We start from the raw sequence: 26426 nt of genomic DNA on the forward strand, positions 1-26426 counted from the left end.
GAGAGGGATGAGCGGACTCCACGCTAAATGCAGAGCCCCACGTGGGGCTTAGTCCCAGGACCCTGAGATCACGCCCTGAGCTGAAATCAAGAGTTGGACACTAACTGACTGAGCCACCCAGGAGCCCCCATATAAACTCTTTGACCACAAGTACAAACTGCCACAATTTCTAAGCCATGGCCTAATCTTACAGCTGCAGATTTAGGCACCTGCAAAGTGATAAGATTCATTACTGGCATCTCAGCAGTCCTCAAAGCTCTAACCACCTAAGGGTTGAAGATATTCAAATGAGCTGTACTTTGGGGTGCCAGCCAGCTGGGGTCCCCCAGTACACAATACCAAACCCAGGCCTCTGCAGGCTCCTGGAAATGCTGCCACCCATCTGTAAAATGGGTGGCCCTGGGGTGGGGGTGGTGCTGGATCATTCGTAAGGTCTCTTCCAGCTCTAACATCCCTCCAAGACAGAATCCAAAAAGGACTTACGATAGAAATCGTGTAGGGAGATAAACAAGCATTTAAAAACCAAGGCTGAAATGCAACACTGCAATAAGAAGATCACTAAGTTAAAATCCAAGAAGAAATTTAGAGCAAAGTTGTCTGCCTGTAATTATGGCCAGCTCTGCTCAGACCCTGCTTTACCCTGGTCTGTCAGCAGAGCAGGCATCGGTCCCTTGCCCTTCAGGAGTGTCCCTTCCCCCACCCTGGTCACATGGCTGGCCGCCACTGAGCCCCACAAGTCAATCTCCAATGCCCCAAATACTGTTCAGCCTGGAAATCACAGAGTGTCCTTCTTGCCACCTAACAGCACCAGAGCAAGTGACTCTGGCCTTCCTGAGATTTGGATCCTGGTTTCCAGTGCTAAGAGCGTGAAGGTAAGTTTGCGGCTTGGAGTTTCAGAGATAGTAGACAAAACTATACAGATAAGGAAAAATGTGCTTGACAATGTGAACACAGAATATTTGAGAGTGAGCTTCATGCACACTGAGAAGGAGAATACCATGAAAGCTGAATAAAGCCTCCAAATGAGCATTGGATATTAGCCTTTTCTTTAAAAAAATTATACTCTATTAGTCACCCTGGTGTCTTGAGTTCATGGTTTGGGGCAAAAAACCTCACGCCAGATGAACTGAGATGACATGAAATGCACTTTCTCTGACACCCTGGCAAGTTAGTTCATTTTTGTTCTCATCTGATGAAACTGAGAATCTTTTTCTCCTAGGCAATGCAAATTTCTGTTGCCTTTGCCAAATTTACAAGACTGGCTGAAATTTTTATGGGAAGTAAGCAAGAACCCTGAGACTTGCTTCTTCCCCAGAAAGCTATGGGAAACTAGATTCCATCTGTTGATATAACATCTCAGGATAGAAACTAAATAATGGCTAGCCTCCTTTCATTACACATTTCTGTTGTTAGGTTTGGATACTGCACCTGGTTTTGTTACTGGTGGTTTGCTAGGGGATATTTTCTTTGCTTGTTTTCTCTTTCTCTTCTGGAGCATGCACGGGTGAGATCCACAGGGCCCAGAGGCAATGAACAAGCTCTCAGTTGGGAGGGTGGCCTTTCTCTAGTTTCTAAGCTTAGTCTTTAAAGCCCAGCATGACCCCATGTCATTTTTGTCAATTCGGCTCACAAAATCATCCCAGATGAGCTCTCCGGGAGGTCCTTTTTTGAAATACTTTGAGCTCTCAGAGGAGTTCACTGGATACTATATTGGGCTGGTCCCTCTTCTTAGATACAATGTCAAATGGCTTAAAAGATGGGATGGGAGGAAAAGCCCCTAAAAGGCTGACCAATGCATGTGGCACAACCTTTTTTCTAGTTAGTTTTTTCCCCAGACATATGGATGTCTAATCTTAAGGATTTATTAACCATATTTTGCCCTTCTTCCCTTATAAACTATTTTGTTCTTTTGTTTCCAGTGTCTAGAGCAAATATCTGGAACAGAGTGGATTTGTTGGACTGAACTGATGTGCCTCTGTGGCCAGGGGGCTCGGGGAGGGAGCAGTGTTAAATGGCCCATGATTCAATGACAAGGGTTTTGATAGTCAAAATGCTCTGTATGTCCATCAGGTTGGCTGTATCACCACCTCCTTGCTGTAGCGGACATGAAGGCTGCTTGGGCAGGGACCCTGTGTGTCTGTTCCCTGGTGTGGCACTCTCATGTTTAATCTTACAGGCTTAGGGCATTGATTTTGTCAGTAGGGTTTGCACACTCTCAGGGATCCACAATGGGATTCCAGGCTGGTGGCAGGGGTAGTAAAGTGGAATGGGTCGCTGGTGACTCAGGACAGAAGAGCATTTGGTCTGACCCCTTACTGTAAAGCCATACTCACCCCCAGGGTCTAAAGATGGATGGGAGAATACCTCCCTTCATTTTCCCTGCCTTCCTTCTTTGGGTTGGGGAATCAGAGAGAATCCAATTTCAATCTTAGCTCTGCCTGTGACACGGGAAAAATTTCTGAATTCTGTGAAACTTCATTTTCTTATCTGTAAAATGGGGATGAAAATTATGCATCTCACTGAATTTTAATCAGGATTAAATGAGATTATGAAGGCAAGATATCTGATATTCAATTAATACACATTATACAAAATGGTGGAGAGAGAAATTCTGTTTCAAGAGGTAGGTCACTTTTGCAAATTTTTGTGACGAGCCGTGCAGCTGCTGATTCGAGTAGTTGATCTAAACACTGTGCATATGGTCAGCACTCTGTTTCAAATGAATGGTTTCCGTTGAAGATGATCTGGGGCAGCCTGGGTTCTTCTCCTATTTCTGCAACCTCCTGGAAGGGAGCTTCTCTCAAGTTGTGAGGAGGTAGGACCCAGGACAGAGGAGGTGGAGAAACGATGGTCTGAACTAGAGCAGAACTGGGAGGTATGCATCTACCTGAATAGGAACTACATTACATCTCCGTGCTTCTATAGTTCCGTAAAGTTTTCATCTGTTTACATCTCTTTGTCATTTTGCGTTCACTTGTGTTTGGTTTCCAATCTGAAAATCCATAGTACTTCAAATACGAAAGAATACATTTTTACAACATGCTGGAAAATTCTATTTCATTTGTAGTAGTCAGGTCAGTTCAGAATTAACTGACTCAGGGACTTACAGTGTGTTACCAGTACTCTGTTTCTCTCCTTTTCTTGGATGCTTCCCTCCTTGTGGCAAGCAACATAGTAGCACCCACCCTTATCGCTTCACAATGCCAGAGCCAGAGCCAGAGCAGGCAGTTTTTGGATGGATCAAACAGAGATGTCCTAGGAAGAATTCTGATTGGCCCAGCTTTGGTCATGGGGTCAGGGCAGAACCAGTCTCTGTGATGGGGGAATGGGAGTGTTTGGTTGGCCAGGCTGGGTCACATGGCCTTTCCTGGTTGTGGTTGGGGAGAGATGGCCTGAGCTCCACCTGAGAGGTTTGGTGGTGGTTCTATATGGGAAAAGAGGATCTGTTACTCAGCTTCTCTTTGCTCATGCTATGAGGGTCGAGGAACGTACCAGCTCTCAAAAACAATCACCAACCAGTTGGGGCTACCAGTGCATCCTCGCTAAGCTTACCAGTTCACAATGCTTGGTTTGAAATTCAAGCAAAGATAAGATATTGCTGTGTATGTGAAGCTCATGTGAAGTAAACTCCATGTATAGTAGTTCAGTTTAGTAGAAAATATGAATAGGAGTTATTTCCTTAAAACAGCGGTTCTCAATGTGTGGTCCCTGGATCAGCAGCCTCAGCATCAAGTGGAAACTTGTTGGAAATGCAAACTTCCAGTCTATACCCCAGATCCATAGAATCGGTAACTCTGGAGTGGAGCCCAGAAATCTAGGTTTTAGCCAGCCCTCCAGATGACTCTGACACATGCTTATGTTTGAGAACTCCTGTGAACCACTTTCTTTTTTTTTTTTCCTGTGAACCACTTTCTTAAAGGTTCTTTGTTTTGTAGTTCTCCTGAATATGTAAAAATGATTCATTTTGAACAAACGGGTTTAACCATGGATTTTCAGGGGGATACAGTTATTGCATGAAGAGGGAGTATACATGTCATGTTAAATTATTAGCCTTAAAATGTTTAAAGTAAAAGTAATATATAACCATAATTAAAAATCAAGTAACACATGTAAGAGCTTATAATAAAAAACAAGAAAACTCCATTCCAGCTTTCTAAACACTCCACTGTTGCATCTCCCAAAGACGATCACCTGGAATTCGTTTAGCTTTTTCTGTTGGCTACCTACACCCCTCTAATAATATATACATATTATTTATATATATGTATCTCCTGCTATTTATCAGAGTTGGATATTAGCCACCTACAGGTAAATAATTATCTTATACCACACCCATCTCTTCTTCATTCTCCCAGTGTAGATACATCATCATTGTTTTTAGTTAATTCAAAAATCAATGTTTATACTCTTATGACTGTGTACCATAATCACATTTTATTTCTTGCAATTTTATTTTTTTCCTGGTATTTCTAATTGCCTTTCTTTGCATTTTCTGCCTTTGTCACTGTCTTAAATTATTCCAGATTCTCAAGAAGTGTATCAGATCTCTGGCATTTTGTCTTTTCCTTGGATGGCTCCTTCTGAAACCTCATTTTTAGCTCTTCTGAGGAGGGACTAGGGCTGTGGTGCAGCTGCTGTTTAGGGACCTCCCTTCATTATTCTTCAGCTTGCAGCCCTCTCCTGGATCCCATTGTCTTCCTCTTTTTGGTTCACTGTGGTAACATACTTAAATAACTTTGTAGGAAGTTGTAAGAGAGAAATAAAATGATTTCTTGCATGTCTGAAGATGTCTTCTACCCTCTCTCTTGCCTGGTGGTTTGGCTGAGTAGAGAATGCTAGGCTGGAAATCATTCTTCCTCAGAATTTTGGATGCATGGCTCCATCATCTTCTGTTATCAGAGTTGCTGATGAGAAATCAGATAGTCTGATTTTTATTCATTTGTAGGTGACCTGTTCCTGTTTCTTTCACTCTAGACGTTTTTAGGATTTCTTTTTTCTTCACATTTATTTAGTGTTCTAAAATTTCACAATGACATAGCAAAGTGTGAGGATTTTCCCCACCAGTCATTCTTTGTGCAGGATACTCACTTGGCCCATTTTATTTGAGACTGTTATGTCATAGTGGTGGGGAGTTCTCTTATTTCTTTAAAAAACTCATTTAAAAAATTTTAATATTAAATATTTCAAACTTGTAAATGTATATCACTGTCCAGAATTAACAGATGTTAACATTTTATCGTATGTGCTTCATTTCCATCTATATCTATCCAAAACATCAAAGATCAAGTTAAAACATCAGCATTATTCCTTACCTTTTCCTAAAAGTAACCTGAAGTTAGTGTGTCTCATTCTTCTGGGAGATTTTCTGCTATTGCTTATAAATGTAGCAATAAACAATGAAATTTAAAACAATGTTTTAAAGTTTTATATAAATAATGTCATTTTGTTTCTATATCTTTATAACTTGCTTTTTTTACTTCCTACATTTTTGAGATTTATACATGTTAATACACAGAAATCTAGTTCATTCATTTGAACTCCCCATAGTATTCCATTATGTTTCAGTTAGGAAGGTCTTTATTTTTTAATTTTTATTATTATTATTCTTTAAGTAGGCTCCATGCCCAGTGTGGAGCTCAACACAGGGCTTGAATTCACAACCCGAAGATCAAGACCTGAGCTGAGATCAAGAGTTGGATGCTTAACTCCCTGAGCCATCCAGGCACCCCTGGGAAGGTCTTTAGCTAAAAGTAACATAAAACTTGGCTAGCAATTTAAATATACAAAGTAGATTTCTTTTCATGTAACAGGAAGCCCAGAGATAAGCAGTCTGGAGCTCAGTGACATTATCAAGAACCAAGATTTGTTCTAGCCTTCTGCTTTGTCCTCAGCCTGAACCTTTGCTCTTCATACCTGTCACATCATTGTTGCAAGAGGACTGCTTCATCTAGGAGTCTCATGTCCAAGGTCTGTGCAGGCAAATAGGGAGTGATTGGCCAAATGTGCATTCCAGAGGGGTCTGTCACATTTTGTTAGGGAAATAAAAGCTTTCCTGGAAGTCTACCCAATGGACTTCCATTTAAATCTCACTGGCTTGATAGGGGTACATGACTACTCCTAAGACTGGTTACTGATCAAAGGCCATATGATTACCATGAATAATTTAGACAGATCCAATTCATGCCTGGAATTGGGGAAGGTGTCTACAGCAATGAAGGGCCCTGTGTCTCTACCTGAACAGAACAGCCTAGACAAGAAGGGAATGGGTGTTGAAAAGTGTAGCAGACACTGCTCCATGACCACTCAGTGCCCATTCCCCCTGTTTTCCTTACTAACAGAACCCAATCTTTTTTTTTTTAATGTGGTTTTCTTTTGGGGGGGGGTTTAAGATTTTATTTATTTATTTGTGTGCACATATGCATGCAAGATAGAGAGCATAAGCAGGGGGGAGGGGCAGAGGGAGAGGGAGATGCAAACTCCCTGCTGATCAGGGAGCTTGATACGGGGCTCGATCTCAGGACCCTCGTATCATGACCTGAGCTGAAGGCAGACACTTAACTGACTGAGCCACCCAGGTGCCCCCAGAACCCAATCTTATTTGCCCAGTAAATACAGTCCCAGAGTCTTTTGTCCTATAACCCAGGTGTGGTTTTAGAGTAACAGAAAAGTTAACTATAGTATTTAAACAAGTAAGTGGTTTAACTGTTCTCCATAACAAGAAACCCAACTGTGGGCTGTCCAGTGCTGTAGAATGACTCAGGGAAGACATTAAAGATCCAGGATCCTTCCTCCCCTTGTATGCACAGTTAGCATATGGCCTCCATTACCATGATGACAAGATGGCTGCTGCACTTCCAGGCACCATGTCTATGCTCCAGATGCAGAGGTGAAATAGTTTGCCAGATAAAATACAGTTTGCCGAGTTAAATTTGAATTTCATATAAACAATGAGTAATCTTTTTGGTATAAGTATGTTCCAAATATTGCATGGGACATACTTTTACTAAGAAGCATTAATTGTGTATATGGAACCCAGATTTAACTGGGAAAACTCTATTTTTATTTGCTAAATCTGGCAACCTTATCCAGGGAAGAAGAAGAAGGAAAAATGGAGGAGCTTTCTTCTGCAGAGGCTTCATCCAGGAAGGGAATCTTTTCCTAGGTTCCTTCTCCTATATCTCTTTAGTGATTGCTGAAGGGCATTTGGGGGAAGTGATTATTTTTAGTCAGCCACATTGCTGCCCTGAATAAAATCAGAACAGAAAGGGGGATGGACATCAGGCAGGTAGTTAGCAGTGTCCTCTACAGGTGTCTTACAACCCCCCTCCCCCTGACAAATCCTCATCTCTCCAAATAGTTACATCCAATGTAGAAATTAAAAATATTTAATAACCCATATGGCATTGACACTGACCAATTGGAATGGATACCTGAACACCAGCCACAAACAGCAACATACACATAATACTGCACACTGGTGGAATACCAACCCTGCGTATATCACAGTTTTTGGTTAAATTAATATTCATTTTTATTTATTATGACTATGTAAATATTGCTCACATTTGAGTTACATAGTATTCAATGATCACTTTTCCTTTCCATGGACTCTTTATTCTTGAAAGAATCTTGGTATCCTCTCAAAGCAGTGAAACACATCCAGATAATTGATCAGTTTCAGGTTTTTCTTGGGGAACCCATGCAGAGCCTGATCTAAGATGCACACACTGTTCTCTGGACCACTACACAGCTTCTTCCCAGGGACTCCTGTGTCAGTCTTTTGTGGTGAATCCCATTTTCTAGATGTTATATTCCTTCTTAGATGCTCTTCTATCTTGCTGGAGTTCTTCCTTCAACCACTTCCTGAAAAAAGGGCATAAGTAGTAAAATTTTAAGCTATTTCTTGTCCAAAAAATGCCCCATTTTCTACCCTCACATTTGATAGTTTGGTTAGGACTGGAAATCTAGGTTGGAAATAATTTTTTTCTCACTTTTGGTAGCATAACTCCATTGTCTTATAGCTTCCATGTGTCTGATGCCAGTTCTCACAACTGATACTTTGTAGGTGACTTATTTTCTTCTTCTGGAAGGTTTTTAAGGTCTTCTCTTTATATGTAATATTCTAACACTTCATAATGATGTCACTTGGAGTGGATTTTGTTTTAAATTCATTTTCCTGAGTCTCAGCAAGTTCTTTCCACCAAGAAATTCAAATCCATCAGTTTTGGGAAGTATTCTCCTGTCCTTGATAATTTCTCCTCCATTATTTTTTCTGATCTCTCTGTGAGAACTTCTATTGCTTTGATGTTAGACCCCCCTGGATTGGTCCTCTGATTTCCCTGCCTTTTTCCTACTATTTAAAAAATTATTTGTATTTGTGCTCTATTAGCTCACCTATTTTTTCAACTTTATGTTCCAACTCTTTTACTGAAATTTTTCTTCTAACATATCTTTAATTTTCAAGAGTTATTTCTTATTCTTTAAAAGTTCCAGGTTATAGCATTTTACTTTTCTTTTTGTCATAGATACAAGGTCTTTTCTAGTCTACTTGAAGATGTGAATTATATGCTTTTTAAATGGTTCTTTGGCTGCCTAGGTTGCTCCTGTTTCCTTGGACTTCCTCTTTTCCTGCTTGTTTTGGTCTCTGTCATTCTGGTGATTCTTGGCTGGCCATGATTTTGGAGTGAGCTGCCAAACAACTGTTTGACAGGCTGGACTTACTGAATCATAGGCTCATAGTGGGCAATTGGGTGGAGCCCTAACCATTTGTTAGAGGTCCCCAAAATATCAGGATCTGTAAGTCCTCCAATCTCCCACCTGGAGTGTGTAAACTTCATTAGTGTTGTAGGGGTCAAGTAGGCAGAGGCCTGAGTGGCTAACTGCCTTTGCTTAAATTCTCTCCCCACCCCTCAATGAAATGACTCTTTCTTGTCCTTAGTTATCCAGAGGTCTTCTGGTTTAACCCCTCCATATTCTAGAAGGGGGCGCATTCTAGGAAACTAGAGCCTAGGAGAGGGAGATCTGAGGGTTTAATTGACTCCTTATGAAGATTTTCAACCAACTCTTCTGCTTTTAGTCCAACCCTGTATTCCTTGTCTTTAGATGTATCTACTGCCTCCAATTTCCTTTTTTCTACTTTTGAAAACCATTTTATATCAGTTAGAGACTATCTAATCCTTGAAGGTTCAGATAAAACATTTTTTTAAAGATTTTATTTTATTTATTTATTTGACAGAGAGAGACACAGCAAGAGAGGGAGCACAAGCAGGGGGAGTGGGAGAGGGAGAAGCAGGCTTCCCGTTGAGCAGGAAGCCCAATGCGGGGCTTGATCCCAGGACCCTGGGATCATGACCTGTGCCGAAAGCAGATGCTTAATGACTGAGCCACCCAGGCGCCCCTGGATAAAACATTTTTTAAAAACTATCTTCTTGGGCGCCTGGGTGGCTCAGATGGTTAAGCGTCTGCCTTCGGCTCAGGTCATGATCCCAGGGTCCTAGGATCGAGTCCCACAGCGGGCTCCCTGCTCCTTGGGAGCCTGCTTCTCCCTCTGCCTCTCTCTCTCTCTCTCTCTCTGTCTCTCATGAATAAATAAATAAAATCTTTAAAAAAAAAAAAAACTATCTTCTTCTGGTGTTTACTTTTTTTTCACTATAGAAAAAAATTCAGACATAACAAAAATAGGGAAAAAATTATAATCCTTTTGTACCTATAATCCAGCTTCAATAATTATCCATGGGACATGGGAAAGGCTGTTTGTAATGACTTCCCCATAAACATTTCAGTTAATGGTTATTGGTTAGTTGAGGTTTTCTAATTCTTTTAAAGTCAATTTTGATCACTTCTATTATTTTTCTAATCAAATATCCATTTATCAGCCTCATAGCTAAGAACTTTTATTCCAGAAAGAGATTGTCTGGGTTTGAATCTCTGTTCTTCCATTTGGGCAGTCAGTTAAGCTCTTGTGCCTCAGTTTCCTCCTCTGTAAAATGGGAATAATAATGTTACTTATCTCATAAGGTTGTTGAGAAGACTCAATTAAGTCATACATGCAAAGCATTTAAAATAGTTCCTGGTACATAGAAATGGTAATTATTATTATTATTATCAAAGCTAAAATGTATTGGCATGAAATTTTTCATGGCATTCACTTTTAATTTTTAAATTCTCCACTATATTTTTAGTTATGTCTCTTTTCATTCCTAATATTGTTTACTTATGAATATTCTTTTTTCTTCTTGATTAGTTTTGCTTAATTTGCCTATTTTAATAATCTTTCAAATAATTGCCTTTGGATTTATTAACCATCTATTCTTATTTCTATTTCATTATTTTTTGGTTTGATATTTTATATTTACATTTTTCTACTTTCTTTGGGTTTTCTCTTGTTTTTATTCCTATGTTCTTTAGTTGAATGCTTATCACATTTATTTTCCTTCTTTCCTCCCTCCCTTCTCTCCTTCTTTCCCTATTTCCTCTAAAAATGTTGCATACCATAAGTTTCAATATTTAGTCCATGGCCATAGAGCAATATTTAGTAGTTGTAATTGTTGAGTTCTAAATATTTAATAATTTCCATTGTGGTTTTTTATTAAACCCATGAGTAGAAATTACTTTTAGTCTAAAGTTATATGTGTGTGTGTGAGACTATCTTACATCTTACACACACACATATATGTATATATATTTATATATATAATATATACATTCTTGCTATAGAAGTATGATACAGATTCTTTGAAATTTACTAAGGCTTTCCTGTGCACTAGATATGTGCTTTCTTTTTTTTTTTTTTTTGAAGATTTTATTTATTTATTTGACAGAGAGAGACACAGTGAGAGAGGGAACACAAGCAGCGGGAGTGGGAGGGGGAGAAGCAGGCTTCCGGCTCAGCAGGGAGCCCGATGTGGGGCTCAATCCCAGGACCCTGGGATTGTGACCTGAGCCGAAGGCAGATGCTTAATGACTGAGCCACCCAGGTGCCCCTAGATATGTGCTTTCTATAAATGTCCCATTTGTACTTGAAAAAGAGATCTGTTCTCTATTTGTTAGAGATAGATATTTGAACTTCTCCAATTTGTTTATATATTCTTTTGCCTTAAATTTTTCATCTGCTTTAAGGTCTCCTACTATGGGTGTGGATTTGGCCATTTCTCCTTGAAATCCTACCTTTTTGTGTCGTATATATTTTGAGGCTGTGTTCATCTTTTATAGTTATGAAGGTGGAAGAAGAGAAGGCTGGGGTAGGGAAGCTGGACCCTGCTAACTACAGGAGGAGATGTCAGGATCAGGAAGGTAAGGTCATCCTGAGAACTTGATGCAAATCCTAGGAGGGTCTGCCAATTTCTTAAATATCCTTATAACACCCCTCCAGCGGAGGGATCTAGGAGAGCTTATCCCTTTCCCTGACCTACCCACAGTGTCTTCTCTGGATCCAATGGGACCAGGCTTCACTGTGTCTTAAAGAGACCACATAGTGGGCAGAAGAGAGGAAACTGGCGCTTTGTTTCTATGAATTAGGGCATAGCATCCCCAACACAAAATTAAACTTACCTAATTTTACAAGATCTACAAATTATACAAGATGCCACTATTATATAGATTCTAAAAATGGCAGCTCAGTTAAAACTAGTGCAAGAGAATATTGAGTGGGTGTATCTGTTGCTCCAAAATTGCTGACTCAGAGGCCCTAAGTTCCTACACTCTACAGAGAAGCAACCACAGGACTTATGAAAAGGCAACCAGACAGGCTACTGCCCTGCCACTGCCCCTGTCCCACTTGGAGGGAAACACTAATCTCACTGCCCAGCTGGATGCTTGCTGAGCTTCAGAATGTATAGAGCCATTCTGGGGCTGTGAGTGGAGAAGAATGCAGTTGAGGAGTTCCTAGGAGAACTTGGCATTGTCCTGAGCCAAACTGCAAGATACTCACAGTGAATGGAGAGGTCTCGCAGAGTGAAGGAGGAAGCTTGGGAGAGGGCTAGCCATTCTCTGTAGTTCAACAGCTACACAGCCACATTCTGATGATTATGATGGGAGCCAGGATGAAAAGGGACAAGTTAGATCCAGGACAAATATTTTCCTGATAGCTATCTCCCCTAATTTCTTTAATAAGCATAGTCTTCATGTGTATAGCCCTTACAATTTTCTAATCATGTTCCCATATACCATCCCATTCTATCTTCTCAAAAACCTTGCCCAGACAGTAGAGAAGGGATTTTATTCCCACATTACAGGTGAGGACACTGGGTCCTGGAGAGGCAGATGTCCATGGCCATAGAGCAAGTGAAGAACAAGCCAGGGAACATCCAGGGCAGGTGACTCTTGGCAGAGGCCTTTCTGATATATCAGCTGCTTCTCATTTCTGTTCCTGGCCTCAACAGTGGAGAATAGGAACTCATCTGCTAATCCCTTAGATGAAACTACTTACCTCTTACTGGTGTCCATGGCTTACTTGAATTACAGCTTGCATAAGAAATGGTAGAATTGAGCAAGGGAAGTCACACCATCCTGGAGGGAGTGGAGGGAAGGAAGGAGGAGCACCAGTCATTCTGATATTGGTCCACTAGAAAGCAAGGCTGTACTTCATAAAAATCTCCACCTCACATTTCTCGTTACAACCTAGAAAGACTGGAGGTTCAGAAGAGTGAGCAGTGAGGTAAGCTTGGGTGAGCTGGGCTCTAAAGAGATTTGGACACTGACATCCAGATAAACTCACTTTCCCATGGCTAGGAATTACTCATAGAATCTTTTCACTAGAGTAGACACTCAACATATCTCTAAAGGGCTTAGTTAGATATATTCTCCATGGTTCAGCTTGATGTGGTTTCTGTGTGATATTTGCAGTCAATGAATGCCCAGACATTAGCATCTGCATTTCAGGAGTTTGAGCCAAGAGGCAGACCTCCCCTCCAAGGAAAGTAAAATCAAGTTAATATAGATCTTGCCATAAGAACACAGAGTCTAATTTCCCATTCTGCAGCAGCTTTCAACTCTCAGTTGCCATCCTTGGGCTTCAAAAATACAGTAGTCCCCCCTTATCTGTGATTTCACTCTCTTCAGTTTCAGTTACCCATATTCAACCATGGTCTGGAAGCAGGTAGATTCTCTTTCTGACACATCATCATCAGGTCAGTAGCAGCCCAACACTATGTCACAGTGCCTATGTCATTTATCTTACTTCATCTCATCATAAAGTCATTTTATCATCTCACACCATCACAAGAAGAAAGGTGAGTGCAGTACAATAGGATATCTTGAGAGAAAGAGAGAGAGAGACCTCATTCACATAACTTTTATTATCATATATTGTTACAGTTATTCTGTTTTATTATTATTATTGTTAATCTCTTACTATGCCTAATTTATAAATTAAACTTGATCATAGGTATGTATGTGTAGGAAAAAGCATGGTATATATAGGGTTCAGTGCTATGTGCAGTTTCAGGCCTCCACTAGGGAACTTGGAGCATATCCCTTGTGGAAAGGGGGAACTACTATAGTTACAATAATATTTTTTGGCCAGTCTACTCTTTGGAAAATTGTCACCATGGAATTTCAGGCTCAAACTTATCCTAAACTAGTAGCTCTCAAACATTCTTGCTGCAGTTCACATAAGCAGAGAAAAAGATCTTCCCACTCATTTTACCCCACCCATTCTCATCTCTCTTCAGAAAAAAGAAAAAAAGAAAAGAGAACAAAGTGTAAAGATCCAGGAGGAACGTAGCTTTAGTATTCAGGAAGGGGAGCGATGAGTAGGTGAAGCACAGGGAATTTTTAGGCTGGTGAAACTAATCTGTATGATACTGTAATGGTAGATGCATGTCATTATGCATTTGTCAAAACCCGTAAAACTATACAACACTAAGAGTGAAACTTAATGTAAACAATACACTATAGTTAATCATAACATATCAATATTGGTTTATAATTGTAACAAATGTACCACACTAATGCAAGTTATTAATAATAGGGTAATCTATTCATATCAGTAAATGCCTACGTTAAGAAAAAAGAAAAAGCCCAAGTAAACAACCTAATTTTACATCTCAGGGAACTAGAAAAAGAAGAACAAACTAAGCCCAAAGTTAATAGAGGAAGGAAATAACAAAGATCTGAGAAAAAATAAGCAAAATAGAGACTAAACAGACAATAGAAAAGATCAATGAAACTAAGAACTGGTTTCGCTCTGTCAAATAAAGAAATAAAATCTTTAAAAATAAATAAATAAAAGATAAAAAGACAAAATAGACAAGTCTTTAGCTAGACTTATCAAGGGGAAAAAAAGAGAAGACTCAAATAAATAAAATTAGAAATGAAAGAAAAGACATACAACTGAAAGCACACAAATACAGAAGATCAAAAAAGACTACTGTGAACAATTATATGAGAACAATTTGGACAACTTTGAAGAAATGGATGAATTCCTAAAGATACAACTTACCAAAACTAAATAGTGAAGAAACATAAAACCTGAACAGACCAGTTACTAGTAAGGAGATTGAATCAGTAACGAAAAACCTCCCAACAAACAAAAGTTCAGGAACAGATGGCTTACCTGGTGAATTCTACCAAACATTTAAATAAGAATTCATACCAGTCATTCTCAAACTCTTCCAAAAAATGGAAGAGAAGGGAACATTTTCAGATTCATTTTATGATACTAGCATTACCTGGATATCAAAAACAGACTAGGATGCTACCAGAAAAAAAAAATTACATGCCAATATCTCTGATGACCAAAGGTGCAAAAAATCTCAACAAAATATTGGGAAACTAAATTCAACAATACATTAAAATGGTCTTGCTCCGTGATCAAGTAGAATTTATTTCAGGAGTGCAAGGATAGTTCAAAACCTGCAAATCAATCAATGTGATACACCCCCATTAACAAAATGAAGGATAAAGATCATATGATCATCTCAATAGGTGCAGAAAATGTATCTGACAAAATTCAACATCTATTCATTATCAAAAATCTCAACAAACTGAGTTTAGAGGGAATGTACCTCAACATACCAAAGGCCATATATGACAAGCTCACAGCTAACATCATACTCAACAATGAAAAGCTGCAAGTTTTTCCTCTAAGATCAGGATGCCCACTCTCACCACTTTTATTCAACATTGTACTGGAAGTCCTAGCCAGAGCAATTAGTCAAGAAAAAGAAATAAAAGGCATTCAAATTAGAAAGGAAGAAGTAAAACTGTTTCTATTTGCAGATATGAATAAATATATATGGAAAACCCTAAAGACTCCACCAAAACACTTTAGAACTAATAAACAAATTCAGTAAAGTTGCAGGATACAAAATCAATATACAAAAATTAATACAGAAAGGTACATTTCTATATACTAATAATGAACTAACAGAAGGAGAAATTAAGAAAACAATTCTATTTACAATTGCCACAAAAAGTGTAATATACATAGGAATAAATAAACTCAACAAGGGAGGTGAAAGACTTGTACACTGAAAACTGTAGACATTGATAAAAGAAATTGAAGAAGACACAAACAAATGGAAAGATATTCCATGCTCATGGATTGGATGAATTAATATTTTTAAAGTGTCCAGGCTACCCAAAGCAATCTACAGATTCAGTGCAATCCCTATCAAAATTTCAATGGCATTTTTCACAGAAATAGAACAAATAATTCTAAACTTTGTATGGAACCATGGAGGACCATGAATAGCCAAAGTGATCCTGGAAAAGAACAAAGCTGGAGGCATCATGCTTCCTGATTCAAAAGATATTACAAAACTCTACTAATCAAGACAGTATAGTATTGGCATAAAAACAAACACATAGATCAATGGAAAAGAAGAGAGAGGCCAGAAATATACCCACAATTTTAAGTTCACTTAATTTATGACGAAGGAACCAAGAATATACAATGGGGAAAGGATGATCCCTCTGATGAGAAAACTGGACAGCCACACTCATAAGAATAAAATTGGACTACTATCTTATACCACACATACACACACACAATTCAAAATGGGTAAAAGTGTGATGTATCACCTGAAACAACATTCCAAGAAGAAAACACAGAGGATTAGCTCCTTGGCAGTCTCGGCAATGACAGAGAAGACAAATACTGTATGATCTCATTTATATGTGGAATCTAAAGAATCAAACTCATAGAAACAGAGAACAGATTAGTGGTTGCCAGAGGCAGGGGCTTGGGGGTGGGCAAAAGGGGTGAAAGTAATCAAAGTTACAAACTTCCAGTTATAAGATAAATAAATTCTGGGGATGGAATGTACAGCATGGTAAGTATAGGTAGCAATCTGTATTGTATATTTGAAAGTTGCCAAGAGAGTAGATCCTAAAAGTTCTCATTGCAAGAAAAAAAGTGCAGCTATGTGGGGTGATGGATGTTAACTAAGCTTCTTGTGGCAATCATTTTGCAATATATACATCTATCAAATTAGTATGTTGTACACCTTACACTAGTACAATGTTATATGTAAATTATACCTCAATAAAAAATAATAGGAGAAACTGTTTGTGGAGTGGGGGTGTGGTAGGGGTAGGATGGAAGTCCAAGTTCCTATGTACTATCTACTCAATTATTCTGTAAATATAAAACTAAATCTATTGATTATTTAAAAAACTGTTGTCCAATTCAAGCCAACACTGATGAAACACTGATGGCAGAACGTCCATCCTGAGAGCTGAGAGAATTGCAGCTACTTTTTGTGTGCAAAGACCCAGTGGGGGCTTTACAGAGCAGCCAGGCTTCTTAGTGGAATTCGAAATTAAGGTTCTGGGTGATTCTAGTTCTTGAAAATTCTACTATACAAAACCAGTTTGGAGATATCCTTAGTAACTCACTTTTCTGGTAAGTAGTTTGTGTAGTCTTTGGTTATGAGTAAAAGTGGCCCTCAATGGAAATACATAGGGCTTTCCCAAAGAGGGGGCGTTGGTGTTTTGGACTAAATCTGTGACTCACAGAGGGACTCTCTCCCAGGCCATGTGTCATAAGCCTTATGCAGTTACTGCCATTCTGGACAAGAAAGAACAGAGTGATGGGAATTCTGTTCACTCTAATTGAGTTCTAACTACAGCACCAAGGGTATCGTTTCCAGCAACTGTTGAGTTGTTCAGAAATGGAATTCTGTCAAACCCAAGACTCGGGGCAGTGGCCCTGGCCAGGAATCCCATGTCTTCCATTCTGCTTTGGTGGCCCTAGCTCTTTGTAACTGGAGGATATTAAGGAGAAATGCCCATTTTCGGTAATCCTTGCCTCCCCCGCTCTTTTGTGCTCTGCCCACAGACTGCCGTTCCATCCACATTGGGCTTTCAGTCCCCAGTTACCCTCAAAGGAAGAGGGACCAGCAGGGACGTCTTCCGGGCCTGCAAAAGGTCTGCTGGGGCCTGCAGCCAGACAAACCACAGCAGGAGCTGACTGGCGTGGGCAGCAGGGGAAGCAGCAGGGACAGCAATGTGGATCATGTCAGCAGGACCCGTGAGTTCTTGAGGGGTGCATTTGGGGGGTAGCCATCTGCTGGGGAGCCCAGATGGGGTGACAGGGCAGGGAGATTCTCTGGAGACTGGGGTCAGGGCTCTCAGCACCCTGTGCTCTGCCACCCCTGCAGACCGACCTCCCTGCCCAGGGACACCTTTAGTCAGGCTGAGCCCCGTCTCTCTCTGGGGACTTTGAGACTTCTGCTCTGATCCATTCCAAGCTGATTTCATGGTTTAATTATTTTCCTCATTTCCAAATTCTTAGGGGCCACACAGCCATTGCCCTAACCACAAATATGACAGTTTGGCAGGAGGCATTGTGCTCAGTAAACTGAATTCCACATCACATTACCTCCACCCTCTTTCCTCACCTGAGCTTGAAGGAATGGTACAGAATTGTCTAGGCATCTGCATGGTAGCTTGCAGACCCCTGGGAAGCTCTCTCCCAGGTCAGCAAATCCCCTGAGGCCTTCTGCTGCTGCTGTAGAAATCAGTTCTGGGCTGATTAAAAAATCAGTCTTTTGTTCCTTCCTGTGGAAAGAAAAGTATCAATCTTAAGTGAAAAGACTGGAGTCCTTGGAGCCCAGCTATGACATTTTATTCTTTTGAGACTTTTCTGTTTCTAGGGACATGATTTCACCCCAGCATATTCTAAATCTGCCCAATAAATGGTATCTTCATTTGTCTCTATTACATATTTCCACTGTCTGAGCAAGGCAAAATTAGTTATTTTACCATCTAACCTTCAAAGGAATGTCAGAGGCAGTAATAGTGTCTCAGCATCCCTGTAGGAAAAGATCTGATATACATGCTCCCAAAGGCCAACTGAGTCACCCCCAGTCTTGCAGCTGCCCTGAACAACTGCTCTCCTTGGCACCAAGTCTACCAAGTCCTGTGGCTTTTCTAGAGTAAATGTGTCTATGTGGGAGATGGGTTAATGGGAGTCCTTTGGAGCTGTCTAGCATAAGAGATGAGCACTGATGAAGCCATGCATGCATACCTGGGCCAGCTCAGGGGTGGGAACATCAGAGACCCAGAGAAGAGCAAGCCTGCGGGGAAGACCTCCTGCTCCCCATGTTGGATCTGGATGCCTCACCCTCCCTTTCTGGGGCATTCTTCTATAACCCCACCACCTCCCCCACATTTAGGGATAAGGTACCCTTTTAAAATTGAGTTTGCTGGATTCCTCCTGAGGCAGAGAAGAAACAAATAACATGGTAGGTGTATGGTAGGCACTTAATAGATGTTAGTTCAACTAATACACATTAACCCAATTTAAGAGCAAGGACCCCAAATCTTTTTCCTCTACAAGTGGATATTGGTTTGGTTTGGATGTCCTCATTGGTACCAAGGGCTTATGAGATCCTTTTGGTGGGAGGCGTGTGAAAAATTATTAAGGTCTTCTTCTACTTGCCCAGTATTAACTCTGGAGTCACCAGAAGATCAAAACCACCCCAAGAGGAGCAGTAAAAGAGAGAAAGACTGTTTTCCAGTCAGGCATTTGAGCCTCATATTGAGCCTCATTCCAAGGCCTTAGGATCAAGGATATATTTCATGTGGCCTTCCGTTCTCACTTCTGATGAGGAAGGAGCAAGGGTTGGGACAGAACACATATTTGTCTCTAAAGCGTCTCCTCCATGAATAGTTCCTGAAACAGGCAATTTCCAGCATAGGTGCAAAGATGGTTAGGGTTCTTTTAGAGTTTGAAGCTTTAAAATGGGGTAGCTTCCTTGCCTTTGTGTACCTTACAAATTTGTGTCTTGGAAGGATACAGCTTGGAGAGAGGCGAGGGAAAGGAAAACAGAAAAGGAGAAAGAATGAGGATCGTTCTAGACTTTATATGCCCCCTTTGGGGTGGGGGTCAGGCAGGAAAGCAAATTAAAATATATTTCCCAAAGGAAGCATGTATTTTCTTTTTCTTCTTGTACTTTGACGCTTTAAAACCTGGATCTCCTGGAATTATCAACATACATAGCATTCCCTCCCCAGCCATGAGAGCTATTCTAAAAACAAACAAAAAGTCCTATTAGAAGAGAATCCTGAGTTAGTGACCTTAAGACCTTGAGGGGAATTTGGGGTTGAGAGTCCACGTTTGCAAGTGAACCAATGAGGATCCTAATAAATGGAAAGTTTTCATAAACCATGCATTAGCCAGGTTTATCTTATTCCTGGAGAATTAGCTAAAGTGGACTCTAATCTCCATGACCTCATCCTGGAGGAGGTCCATGTCTTTGCTGAAATTGCTGTGTATTCCCAGGGGCTGCCAATCTCAGTGTCACCCTGGCTCCAAGTCCCTCCCTGGTGGGCTTGTCATCTCTCTGTGTTTCACCTCCTTACCTGTCCTCCGCCTTTACCTCCTGGCCAGCTCCGGCATGGAGTTCAGACCTTCTTTGGTTCCCCCCAAGTTGGTTACATATGGCATACATGTGAGTGGCAGGCTTTGCTGGAGGTTTGGAACCAAGTTTAACCAAGTTTAACATCGCAGAGATACACAATTTTTAAAAATGAGTTACTAGACATCCCTGTTCTTAAAAATCCTCTGGCCACTGGAATTTCCCACTGAGCATTTTTCTCTGCAGTTCCAGCCTCCTACCATATTTTGGGGACCTCCTGCCCAGCCCCTGTCCCCTCCCGAGTTCCCTCACATCTCCTTGCTTTCAGTGCTGAGCCCCCTCCTCACACACACACACCCAGTCCCCTCACTTTTCAGTCACATTAATTTCTCTTCCCGCCCCTCCTTGACTCAGGGCCCATTTTTGTGCAGCTGAGGCCACATAACGGGTTGACCTAAACACAGAGACCGTCTCTTTTAAGTCTAGCCCTTCAGCAGCCTCGAAGACTTGAAAGAGGCTTGATACTGCCTTCTCCCCCTTCTTCCGCCCCACAGGCCTCTGCAGGCCATGTCAGGATTCCCTGTGTGACTCGGGGCCCCCCACATCCCCGATGGCCTCAGCAGGAGAAGCAGCAACTGTCTTTTTTTATTTTAAATCATGATTTCTTCACTTTACTGCATTTATAGTCACTAAAACAAAACAATAAAAGCCACATGCTAATTGAAGACTCTCAGTAACATTTCACACACCTTAAATGATAAATAATGGATATAGTACGATCAATCGCCTTTTACTTTTTGGCTCCCCAGAAAGGTCAGAACCTCCTCCTCCAGAGCTCCAGTAGATGAATGTCATTATTCTCTTTTCTCTGGGGGTTCTCCTGCAAATGCTCAAGGTCCCTCTGATTTCCTACTGAGGTTGATGCCCTTCCCGGGGAAGGCTAAGGGATCTCTTATTTGAATTTGGGTAAAAGTCCCGCTTGCCCAACACACCAAGATCTTCGAGGCTTGGTTCCATCCATGAGCCTGCAGGGAACCCAGCAGTGCACTTGCCAGGCTCTGCCAGGTCCTCAGTCCCCTGACACAGCTCCTCGGGCCAGGGCCACGACCAGGGTTTTTTTTCCAGGACCTTCCTTCTTGTCTTGCTTTTGGCCTGCTGTGCCATTGCTTTACTCCCCTCTTTCACAGATTCCCCATTCTTTCTTATTCTAACTATTCTTACCACAGTGACTCAATGTTCTTTATAACTCTTACACTTGCAGTTTTTAAGAAGGTACACAGAAGAAAATTTCCATACCCTAGAACTTCATATAAGGGGCACTCGTGATTAAGAAGGTAATTTGATCACAAGTAACAGAAACTTATCTGAGCTGGCTTGGGCAAGGAGAGAATGTGTGTGTGTCGGGGTGGGGGGGCTGATATCCTAAGATTAAAGAAGCCTCTCATGGTCCCAAAGCAGAATAAATAGCCAGGCTCAGCGAGTGGACACAGCACCTCTCAATCCCCTCTCTGGGACTGATGGCCTCTTTCCCTGCCTCTCCTGTGGGTCTCCTCCATTCCCCTCCTTCTGTAGCCTTTTCTGCATCTTCTGTGCCCTTGTGTTCCAGTTTACATGCTCTCTCTTCCAGAGACCATCAGGCAAGGCCCCAGCTATCTTAGAGACCCAATTTAAAGTTTCCAGGCTTGGGTCAGCTGTGCAATGAACTGTTCGTGGTCTGATGACCTGTAGCCAAGGGGCACAGGTCATACCTTCCACCAACACAGCTGCCAGAGGGTCATCCTTTTGGGGAGGGGTATGGCCTGGGCTGACATCTCTAAAATACCCAGGACAGGAGGAATTCCTGTAAACACGAATGGGGGCAGATTCTCTTCTTCTCTCAGCACATTTGGAGTTTTAGGACAGCTTCCTAGTCAAAGAACTTTACTGTCCATGAAATTAGGACTTGGGGCCTTCACATAGCCTCTTGAGACCCACTTCACACAATGACTTTAGAACTCTAGGTCAGTCTCCCACTCCCCAATATTCAGTGGCCTTGAGCTACCCAAAGCTGCCACCCAGCTCCACCCCCAGCAGCATTTCCTTGTCCTAGGCTCCTTTCTTGCCAAGCCTAATCCCAGCTGATACGCTCATGAGTGTTAATCAGTGAAATTCATTCACCCAGCAAATATTTATTGAGTGCCCATGCTGTGTGAGCTCTGTGCTGGGGGCCAGCAGCATGATTGGAGCAAGGCAGACTCCAGCCTCGCAAAGCTGGCTATCTAGAGATCTGTGTGGAATCCAAGAGAGAGGGTGGGAACCTCTGAAAGGGCTCGTCCAGAGCCCAGGGCCCCAGGACCAACTCCTCATCTTGACTTCCTGACTGTCCTAAATGCCTTCCAGGTCTTTCCTGGGGGTTGAAGCCTTGCTGGTTTGTAGTCCCCTAGATCATTTTGTGCTTTGCTCATCCAGTGACTGGACAGTCCCCACTCAGTAAAAGCACAATTCTGCTTGCTTCTTTTATTGTGCTTCCCGAAGCTGGCTCTTGCACTGTTAGTTTCATGCAGCAACTGCTGTGGAGTCCAGTCCTCCAGCCATCACTATGTGACTCTCAGCTGTGTGCTATCAACCACAGGGGCTATTACCTGTGGCATTTCTCATTATGGAGATTAACTTCTGATGTGCTGCATGCACGTGGGGCCCACAGTGCATTAGAGTCACGCTGATCCGGGAGCCCAGCATGTGGTGCGCTAAACCTTCTGTGCGCAGGAGGGAGGGGCAGAGAGAGTGGAAGGGCCTCGGGGTGGAGGGTAGGGAGGAAGCATGGGAGCAGCGTGGGCATTTAGAGGCTGAAAAGGAGTGAGCCCTTGCAATGTTTAAAAGGGCCAGGCTGGTAACTGGTAATAAGGGAGAAAGGCGTCAGGCCCGTTGGCAATAACAGTCAGAGCCGTAGCATTTATTGGGTGACTGGTGTATACCAAGCACTGGGCCATCCATATCACATATATTATTGCACTTAATGCCCACCACTGTCCAGTAAGGTAGGTGTGATTAGCCCCACTTTATAGAGGGGGAAAACTAAGGCTCCAAGAGCTTCATGCTTTGCCAACATCCTACAGCCAGTAATTAGCAGAGTCAGGTGTTAAACCCAGGTCTGGGGTCTTAAAGCACCACAGCAATAAAGAGAATCCTCTGGCATCCTTGGTGATCTCTCTTTGGGTGTTTCTGTGGTGTTTCGGGGTCACCCCCAGCCCCTGACCCGTTGTGGCATGTAGTAGCTGCCCAGTGGTGCTCAGGAGGAGGCAGGCTGACTTCAGCCACATTGCAGTATGACCTGTAGAGCCTAGGACCCTGGGGAGGTGCCTGTCTCCTCTGTATCCTATCCTGCTGAGGAGCCCACCATGGCAGAAACTCCTGGATGGTGGTGTTTGCTTGGAGCCCAGCACCTAAACAGACACCCCTGACCTTCTGCTGCTGTTTCCTCAACTTGAAAGCAGGCATCCTTGTTCCTTGAGCCTCAGGTATGAAAATGTGATGAGTAGGGGTCAGCCACGGGTGGGCAGTGTGAGTTGGAGGACGTCAGCAGGCTTTGCTCTCCTCTAGGCTGCCCTGGTGGGGCCTTCAGTGGCGTAAACTGGGTTTCCAGTTCCTCATCTGTGAAGGAAAGGGCTTGGATTCGACAGCGGCTAAGCCCCCTCCTAGCCCTGAGACTTTAGAGAATTCAGGGCTCAGCGCCCCTTGGAGCAGCAGCCTCCCAGTGACCTCTAATCAACCTTGGCACATTCTAAGTGCTCAGTAAGCACTTGTTGAACCGAACCCAGGAGATTAGGAGTTTCTCAGCAGAGCAAAATAATTCCCCAGTGGGGTTCGCCTCACACCCTCCAGTGACCAGTTCCCACTGTCTCTGGGCTCTCAGGAAACACCGTCTGAGTGACGCTATTTGGCACTTTGTCGCGGAAGTAGCTGAAGAGGTAGAGGATCAGGAGTTTGGGTTTAGAGTTGGGGACAGGGAGAAACCAGGTGCATGGAACTTTACTGACCAGGCGTGGTTGCTTTGGAACGCGAGACCCCACAGCAGCCCCCACCCCCAACCGCCCCACCTCCCCTGGGGCGCTGTGCCGCTGAGAGGACAGCCACTCTCCAGCCAGCTCACCTGCGGCCACGGCTCTTAAGGAGGTCCTGGGGAGTCTCCCGGCAAATCCTACCTCTGCCTTTATAAGGGGGCCCGAGGAGAGGTGCCCGGGCTCTCACGGAGCCCTCATGGGGGAGGGGGGCGGGGAGGGGACGGGGCAGTTCCCGTGCTCTCACAGGCCGCGCTGCCAGCGCCCCTGCTGCTGGGAAGGCCCGGCTGCCTGCTCCGGCCTCTGCGGCGCCACTGAGCCCTTCCCTCTGCAGGGCGCTTGAGGACCCCCGCCCCTCACATTGCTCTCTCTCACACACACAGTTCTGTCAGGCTCACAGTATCTTTCATTCACCCTCAGTACGGTCTTGCTGTCTTACAGTCTCTCTCACACTTCCTACATCGCTCTTCTCTCCCGCTTACTGCCCGCTCTCGCCACCTCCCCAGTCTTTCCCATCTTCCTCCCCTGTCTCTGTCTCTGTCTCTCTCTCTGTCTCGGTCTCCCTCTCCCTCTTCTCTCCCACGCCTCCCGTGGTGCGTAACTGGAAACAGAAGCGAGTTTGTTGTGACCCGGTGGGCAAGAGGACGTTTGGAAGCAGTGGCCGGGGCGGCAGCACAAACAGGCTGGGGCCCGAGGCGGTGCCAACAGCTGGAGACCCCAGCGCTCAGCTATTCCAGGGAGCAGGTAATGCCCCGGACAGGGCTGCTTCAGGCATCCTGCTGTCTGCCCTGTCTCAGCTCTCCATGATTCTTCCGTCTATTTGTCTTCTTGTCTGGCCTTGAAGGGATGGGGAACTCCAAACTTAGGGAGCAGTCGGCACTAGGATCCAAGGAGTGAGGTGCCTCCCTCTTCAGAGAACTGGCTGGGGTCCAGGCTATCTGCGACTGGGGGTCCTGGGGTCTGGGGTGTCTGGGGTCAGGGATGGCTGGGCTCAAAGGTATCTGGCACTGGGAGTGGCTGGGGCCTGGGGTGGCTAGGGTCAAGGGTATCTGGGGTTAAGGGTGACTGGCTTCCAGGGCATCTGGCTGAGGAACATGGTAGAACCTAAAAAGGCAGGTGAGGGCCAGATCACAAGAGATGTTTTGAGCCATGTCATAGAACCTAGGCTCTACGTAATACAGAGCCTATTAAGGGTTTTTCACCTGGAGAGTAACATAATCAAATCTACATTTTAAAAGAGTCGTTCTTGAGCTCTGATTCCATGGAGAATTGGTGTGTCCTCTCAGAATCAGAGTCCTAGTCTTCTCCCAATCTAAAGAAAAAAAAAATATGGTTATTTGTTCAATTGTTAGTTTTTCTTCTATAAAATTTCCTTACCTTTGGTGTCTGCTAGCAAGTGTCAGCAATCAATAACCCAATGAAAAGACTATGTTTAAAGTAACAGAAAAATTCAGAAATAAAATTCATCTAAATAAATGAGGTAGATTGAGCTATATACAGGTAAATAGTATTTTCTGCTAGTAAAATCATTTCTAAGTCCTATGCAAAATATTTTATGGTGCTGCCCAAAGAGGACCATGACACTCAGGAGTATGTCACGTGAGCATGTTTGAAATGTTTTAGAAGCAAACTTTGCTGCCACATAGGGAGTAGGGGTGGATTATGCAACCAGAGGTGGTAGGAGCAGTAGGAGGCTCTCACAGCGATAGGAACAGGAAATAATGAGAACCTGAACTAAGATGGTGGCAGTGGGTATGGAAAAAAAAAAAGAGAGAGCTAAAAAGTATTTAGTAAGCGAGGGAAAGAGGTTAGTGTCTGATTGGACATGAATGGTGAGAAAGAGGCTTCAGGAGTGAGTCCAGTGTTTCTTTGATTTTTTTTTAAAAGATTTTATTTATTTATTTGACAGAGAGAGAGAGTGGCATACAGAGGGAGAGTGAGAAGCAGGCTCCCCACTGAGCAGGAAGCCCGACGTGGGGCTTGATCCCAGGACCCTGGGATCATGACCTGAGCCAAAGGCAGACACTTAACCAACTGAGCCACTCAGGCGCCCCAAGTCCAGTGTTTCTTATCTGGATGGCTGGGTAGCTAGCAGTGCTGTCATTCAAAACAGAAGGGCAGGGTTGGGGTGTTGGAATAAGGAAACCGTTTTGAATATACTGAGGTTGACTTGCGAAGGCTGTGGAACTCCCAGATGGAGTAATCCAGGTGACTGTTGAAAATGCTCAATACAGGCAGGGTCTGGAGACATGGGTGACCTCATCTGTAAGGTGACACCATAAAGAACACAAGATGGTACAGAGTGTAGAAAGAGAAAAGAGAAGAAAGCCAAGGAGAGATCTTGGGGAAGATGAAGATTTAAGTAAGACAGGCAAGAGGGGCCAGGGAAAGATACCAAGGCGTCCTCAAAGAGATAGGAAAAAAATATCAAGAAAGTACTGTGTTATGAGAGCCAAGAGTACCATGTCAGTTCAGAGGGAGCAGTCAGGCACCACTGACGACCCAAAGAGATAAGCCAGACCTGTTCGTTTGCTTGGTTTTATTAACTTACTGGTTTGAGAATAAGATAACAAAAGCGATCTCA

At 42.9% G+C, this 26426-nt stretch overlaps 1 protein-coding gene across 7 annotated transcripts in view; it reads left to right on the plus strand.

Annotated features, from left to right (window-relative positions):
* SLC4A5 (solute carrier family 4 member 5) overlaps positions 1 to 26426 on the plus strand; it is a 103005-nt gene that overhangs the window by 15799 nt on the left and 60780 nt on the right. For all 7 annotated transcript variants that reach the window (XR_003524758.2, XM_027622887.2, XM_027622886.2 and 4 more), the window contains exons 2-3: positions 11212 to 11292; positions 17282 to 17473. Coding sequence is in view for 6 of the 7 variants with exons in the window: in XM_027622887.2 (XP_027478688.2) it covers positions 11214 to 11292; positions 17282 to 17473 (271 nt within the window). In the remaining variant the exon portion in view is untranslated. The remainder of the gene's footprint in view (positions 1 to 11211; positions 11293 to 17281; positions 17474 to 26426) is intronic.

The sequence above is a fragment of the Zalophus californianus genome, chromosome 8, assembly GCF_009762305.2.
Source record: "Zalophus californianus isolate mZalCal1 chromosome 8, mZalCal1.pri.v2, whole genome shotgun sequence".
Classification (NCBI taxonomy): domain Eukaryota; kingdom Metazoa; phylum Chordata; class Mammalia; order Carnivora; family Otariidae; genus Zalophus; species Zalophus californianus.